General features: G+C 31.7%; 2 protein-coding genes across 2 annotated transcripts; both read right to left on the bottom strand.

The window, feature by feature from the left end:
• Positions 1–3,043: 3,043 nt before the first annotated feature.
• MONOS_3560 (uncharacterized protein) lies at positions 3,044–3,268 on the bottom strand (the record flags this gene model as incomplete). The annotated part of the gene is made up of 1 exon (XM_067873568.1): positions 3,044–3,268. One exon carries the CDS (start codon positions 3,266–3,268, stop codon positions 3,044–3,046), a length of 225 nt encoding a protein of 74 aa, XP_067730823.1.
• A 685-nt stretch (positions 3,269–3,953) lies between these two features.
• MONOS_3559 (uncharacterized protein) lies at positions 3,954–6,294 on the bottom strand. Its single transcript, XM_067873566.1, has 5 exons — positions 5,907–6,294; positions 5,729–5,854; positions 5,565–5,592; positions 5,005–5,498; positions 3,954–4,945 (listed from the first exon to the last, which is right to left on the bottom strand). The coding sequence occupies exons 2-5, from the start codon at positions 5,747–5,749 to the stop codon at positions 4,397–4,399; spliced, it is 1,092 nt and encodes a 363-aa protein (XP_067730824.1). The 5' UTR covers positions 5,750–5,854; positions 5,907–6,294; the 3' UTR covers positions 3,954–4,396.
• Between the last annotated feature and the right edge of the window lie 553 nt (positions 6,295–6,847).

The following is a 6,847-nucleotide window of genomic DNA, read 5'->3' on the forward strand; positions in this document are numbered from 1 at the left end:
CATCAGAAGCATCATAATCTATCATTTCTTGCGTATCAATCTGCTTGGATGTTTTTTGAAAACAGATTGCATTATGAAACTGAATTGGTAAGTGTATTCACAAATGAATTGCATTTCACGAAGGAAGCAGGAAGAGAAATAGAGGAGTTGACGGGGCGTGTAGATTGGATGAAAAATGAAGATGAGTTGGAAAGAATGAAAGAAGTGTGCATAATCAAAAGGTGGTTGGATTCGATAAGAAATTTCCTATTTTTTGACAGTGCTGAAGAAAGTGAAAACATGGAAATCAAAAAGAGTACCCTTAATCTGTTCAAGGTTGCAAAAGATGATGTCAAAGGAATACGCCTTCAATGTATTGAGCTGTTAATATTTTTTGCATCACAGGAAAGCGTTCATGCAGACGCTTTCTTATGTGATGCTGCTGATATCGCTTTTGATGAAATGCTTCGATCGACACTTGATGATATGATGACAGAAAATGTTATGCAGTTCTTTTTCTCTCTTTTGAGAAAATTGAGCATTGAAAAGGAGGAGAAGAAGAAAAAGAAGAAAAAGAATGTGAATGGATCATTAACATTTGCAAAGAGCTCCGTGGATGAAAAATGCAAAAAAGAAAAGAAAGAGACAAAGAGCGAGACAAATTCTGATAAGCTGATACTTGAAAAGTTAGAGAAAGAAGGCTTCGAAGACATTATGATCAGTTGCTCTAATGTGCTTCCCATCTTAAACTTTGTGTCCAATGATAATCCATATGATCTTTCAGATTATTTTTTTTCTAATTGAGAATATGAAGATTTTTATCAATGAAAAGATTCATTTCAGTTGTCAATAATAAATCAATATTTTTTATTCTCCAGAAAACTTGTTGTACATATTTCAAATGACTGTCAATCATCTTGAAAATGAGCTGCTTCCCAGCCATAATCTCTATAATATTCTTTTATTTAAATGACTGGTCCTATTCCTCATTGTCAAGAGAAAAGCTTTTTTCTTTAACAATTTGATGCAAAATATTGAACAAATTATTGATGTTTCCTTCCAAATTATCAGATCTTTTTTTTTTTTGAATCTCATCTTAATGATAGTTAAAATAGAACAATAGACAATATATAAATTCTCAAACGACAATTTGCTATGCATTTTCCGCTTTGAAACAATGTTGAATTGAAAAAACTTTCTCTTTTTAATCAACCATAATTATTTCAAAAGCAATATCAAAATTGAGAATTTAATTCGAACGAGAATACCATAGTTAACAAATTGAGATATGTGATATTTTTGGAAAAGATGTGAATTATCGAAATTTTTTTTGATTATTTGTTCGCTCTTATTAAAAGAAAATGTGTTTTCTTAGCAATAACTATAATTGAATGGCACTACCAACACAATTTTCCAGAAATTGAAGGATGCAGTTTTTTGTTTTTTAGTTTGTTTTCCTTAGCGAAACGATTTATTACCATTGTTGTATTTTAGAGAAAAAATGCTGAACTTGAGAGTTGCTTCCCAACGAACAAAAACAGAAAATTTGAAATGACAAAATGATTAATGAAATGAATGAAAAAGAAATGCATTTTGTTTTTGCAAAAAAGGTGTTCTATGTTATGGAGGAAATGACAAAAGAATAATATTTATCAATAAGAAATACAAATTGGTTGTTGAAGCACTTTGAATATTCGATGCTATTGTTATATGTGATGGTCTATTGCAAAAAAAGTTTTTCATTGAATGAAAGATTAGAAAAGATGATTGTAAAAGAAGATAAGAAAAAAATGAAAGGATGAAAAGTGTCTTATTGACATTTGCAAATGCTATCTTTTGCTTTAATTAGAATTTTCATTGAAATTGCGTTCAATTTGTGTGCCTTAATTCTGAAAGTTGTGTTGAAGAAAGAGGAAAACGAGGAGGCTCAGAAAGAAGCGGAAATGGCTTTGCTGGCTTTGAGTGAAATTGAGTTTAACATTTGAATGTTGTTATTTCATTTTTGATATTATTGATGTTATCTTATTTCTTATCAGTTTGTCAAAAAAGAGCTGTATTTGACTTAAATCAAAGAAATCATCAAATATCATCAAGAACATCACAATCTGACGCAGCTCGCCTATCAGTCTGCTTGGAGGATTTTAATTAACCGAGTTTATTGTGATGATAGTTTAGAAGACGCTGTTTTAAAAGAACTTCATTGTGTGAGAGAGGCAGCAGGAGAAATCGAAGATCTGTCAAAGAGTGTGGATTGGAAGAGAAAAGAAGAAGGAAGAGAAAAGGAAGCAAATGAATTGCTTTTAATCAGGAGATGGGTCCAAACATTTTGTAATTTCTTTTCTTCATGCAAATTGTGGAACGAAGAACTTGCTGGAATTATCAGCAGTATTGTTCGAGTGTTTCGATTATTAAATGATAAATACCCATTTACAAGATTTGTATGCATTTGTTCATTTGACATGGCAGCAAGAAATAGAAATGCGAAGATTGATGTCTTGTTGAAAAGCGGAGCCATTGATGCAGTTTTTGAGGAGATTCAGCGGCAAACACTGGAAGAAGAAATAGTAAATGAATGTTTGATTTTATTTATGGTTATTTCAAGTAGAATATAATTTAAAGAGAAAGATGAAATGGAAGAAGCAAAAAGAAAGATAACCAAAAGGAAGATATTTGAAGGGATGGAAGAAGAAGGATGCGAAGACATCATCACAAGCTTTTATGAAAAATTTGATTTTCTTAACAGACACTATTATTATGGATAATCCTTAAATATTTCAGATTATTTTGTATTCGTTTGAATCAAAAGCGCTTTTAATGTTTCAAACTTTTCGGAAATTGTATTTGTTCAGTCATAAAAAGAGAGGAAACGAAAGAAGAAGAAGACGAAGAAGAGAGGAGTACATTTATAGATAACCGAAATGAGTCTTTTTCATCAATAATGTCAATACCAATTCATTCGTTCTACTTCTTCTTCCTTCTTCTTCCTTCTTCTTCCTTCTTCTTCATTCTTCTTCATTCTTCTTCATTCTTCTTCTTCTTCTTTTCTTTCTTCTCTTTCTTTTTCTTACATTACTTCTTCTTCTCCTTCTTTTTCTTCATTTTCTCCTTCTTCTTCCTCTTCTTTCTCTTTTTCTTCTTCTTCTTCTTCTTTTCCTTTTTCTCTTTCAATTTTTTCCACTTCCTCATTTTTGATCATCTTTTCTCTTCCCTCTCTCAACTCCTGATTCAAATGGCCAGATGATCCTGAACTCCTCTTCCTCTTTGCATCTTCCCGCAGCTTCTTCTTCATTCTGAAGATACCTGCTTTGTTCGCCTGGATGGTGCTTTGCAATGCTCTAAGAAATGAAACGATTTGGATGGAAGGAAACTGGGAAGACTCCTTCAAAGGCAGATGCTGTCAGGTACACAAGCAGAAAAGAATGATAAATGTGAATGCCTCCACAAGCGACAATACGATATCTCCTGTATTTTTGAGGAGTGTCCAAAGAAAGAATAAATATTTTGCATTAACACATTCAACGAGGAGGTTGATGAAAACGAATAAAACAGATAAATCGAATAAAACAAAGGAAAAGAAAAGAAAAATAAAGAGAAAGAGAAAGAACGACTGGGTTGATTGTGAGAAGAAGAAAAAGTTCATTTTCCACAGCAGATACAGCATTCCACCATTTCTCGCAACTTCAACTTGAATAGGATTCGATGAAATGTTCAAAGATTGCTTTTGATTATTTGTTTGCCATTTATCCGAAACTTAATATTACAAATGACGAATTTTTGAAATTTTGTGGTTGAATTCTTCTCTTTCATTGCTGATCAAAATATTTTTGCGGCATTTCTTTCGTTTTAACTTTTTTTTTAACTCACAATTTAAAGGGATTTCTAGAATTGGGAGGAATAAAAAGAATCAAAAGGAGAGATTCAAATTGGAACAAAAGAGAATTGGAGAAGTTGAGGGTATTTGAATAAATGCGAAAACAACAAATAAAACACATGTTTGATTGAGTGAGAAATGGGAAAAGAAATGACTGCGGGGTGAATTTTGAATGAAGAAGAAAAATCAATTGAACTATCAAAACATAACTGCTTTGACTGTTTCTCTTCGTTTCAAAAAGATGAAAAAGTGAATTGAACTGTGAAATGATTTCAAAAATGAAAAATCATTTAATAAAATATTATTGATCTCAGTTTCTCAGGCATTCAAAAAATAATCAGAAATATTCAACGATTGTCCATAGAAATATTTGTTATTCAGAAAATAAAATGTTCCATAAAAACTTGTAATGGTATCTTCGTATCCTTCTTCTTCCGTCTTATTAAGAATTTCCATTTTTATCTTCTTTCTTTTCACTTCCTCCATTTCGTCTTTCTCCTTTTCTTTCAATTCCCTTGAAACATTTAAAAAGAATCTCAAGAATTCTCACATCATGCAACCATCAAATGTTTGATCGCGAATTTCCTCCAAAATGAAATCAAAAACTCCACCTTTCAGCAAATCATTGAAAACAATCAAAAATGGCTGGTAAATAATCATTTTCACAAAAATGCCACAACATCGAAAGACAATATCACTGTGATTCTCCCTTGCTACTCTGCATAATCCTGTCATGCAATCAATCAAATCAGAAAATTCTTCATCATAAATCTCGAAACATTCAAAGAAATTGCAACATATGTCCAACCACCTATCAACATTTAAAAACTCGTTCGTTTTAAATCCTGCTTTTTCCCAAGTGTCTTCCTTTTCCTTCCAATCCAAGTGTTCCACAAGCTCTTCCAACTCTCTTGCTGCCTCCTTCACAAAATGCAGTTCATTCACAATCACTCCTGTTAAATCGTTGTCTTCGAGATATCTGCGCATCAAAATGCTCCAAGCTGATTGATATGCAAGCTGCGTCAGATTACGATGCTCTTGATGACATTTGATAATTTCTGCAATCTTTTCCAAATACTTCTTTTTTTTGATCTCCTATTTAAAAGCAATAAAGGAAAAATATTAAACTCTAAAAAGCAAAGATAAGGTCATACATTTCCTTTTCTTAAGCAACTCAAAGAAAGCAATGCCATTTCCACTTCTTTTTGTGTTTCTTCATCTTCCTGTTTGTTCAATGCTACTTTAAGAAGGCATGGCATGCAAATAGGTATCAATTCTGTATTTAATGTGTTGTCAAACAAAAGGTAGCATTCGCACAGATCAACAAGAAGCTTTTCGTTCTTTTCTTCTTTTTTCTCGTTTTCGAAAAAAATCATCTTTTCAATTCTTTTGCGCAGCGAAGAATAGCGAATGTAACTGAACAAATATTCAACTAAAACTGATCCATATATCAAATGTTTCAACAGCATAATGACATTTTCCATAGATATTTTCTTTTCATCAATCATTTTGTCCATTTTATCGAACATTTCTTTTGTGAAAGTCCAAAAAAATTCATTTCCATCCATTTCATCAATCACTTCATTCAGTTCTTCAATTTTCTGTTTTTGATCTTCCTCTCTGCAATGCTCCAGTTCAGAAAATAATTCTTTTATGAAAAAAATAAAGAAAAAATTCGACAATCAAAAATTCAAATGCAGCTTAAATTGAAGACCTGTGAACTTTTTTGTGTTGTTCTTCTCCTGCATTTTTGAAAACAGAATGAGTGTGGAAAATAACAACATTATAATCATTCACGTTGAATTCGCATATGAACAGATGGAAGAAATTGGTGGAAAAAAATTATCAAAATAGAAATGAAAAAATGAATGTTCATACAATGTCTTTTTTCATTTGCATTTTTTGAGAAGCTGTATCAAAGAGAAACAACACAATATCTTTTCAGGATTATTGTTACGGATCCTTTGATCAAAAGAAATATTTTGTGCAAGAATTGCAACAGGCCTAATGTGAAAATGATGAATGAATAATTGATGCAAAATGGGCTGTTTCAAACTTGGTGGAACGATACAGCGAAGGAGGGATATCGTTGATGGAATTGTTTGAAATGATTTTTAAGAAAAGCATCTCACAAAGAAATTCAACAATTTTTCAAAAATCATAATATCTGCATGTATGCATTCTTTATTGTTCTTGTTCATTTTGAAAATGTTTCCATCTGTGGCCTTCTCAGGGTGCAAGAATCAGATAAATGACGTCAATGAACAATCTTTTGCCTTTCTGAGGTGAGCATCAGAAGAGAGTCGGATGCTGAGATACAATCGACAGATGGGAATTGCATATTTTCCTTATTCAATTGAGAGATGAGAAGAAAAACAAATTCGATTTCAAAGAATATGGATGAAGTTGAAAGAAGAAGATTCCCAACAATTGAACAGCACTTGAAAAGAAAAAATAATTTTCTTGGGGGAAAAAAGTGGATGACAACATCGAAAACAGGATACCATCGTTCTTAAACCCGGTTCTTTTTCTAAAACTGGGGAATATTCTTCTATGATAATTCACACAAAATTTCCTTAAGTTTAAAGTGAATTTTGATTATATTTTTTGAATAAAAAATCAAAACATCCTGATTAATAACAATCTTTATATTTAATCATGAAAAAGTTAAAACACACACACTTTTTCAAGAAGTTAATTGAATTGGATTGAACAGTAAAAATCTAAATAGTACTGAAATTCTTCGCAAAGTTTGCATCATCATCGTACGAAATTAAAAGTCGCTTTTTCTTAACTTTTCTTTCTCTCAATTCATATATGTTTAATGTTTTCTCATAATTCAAACTCTTTTGATTTGGCTCATTTATGTTGCTCAGCAATTTCCTTAACTGATTTCTGGATTGTTTTACTTTTTTCGTGCGCATTTTCACAGGAATGCTGTCATCCTTTCTGTCTTGAAAATTTGAAACAGATGTTTCCTCGCTTTCTACTGGCTTC

The sequence above is a fragment of the Monocercomonoides exilis genome (genome assembly GCF_001643675.1).
Source record: "Monocercomonoides exilis strain PA203 chromosome Unknown scaffold13-1861174, whole genome shotgun sequence".
In the NCBI taxonomy this organism is placed as follows: Eukaryota; Preaxostyla; order Oxymonadida; family Polymastigidae; genus Monocercomonoides; species Monocercomonoides exilis.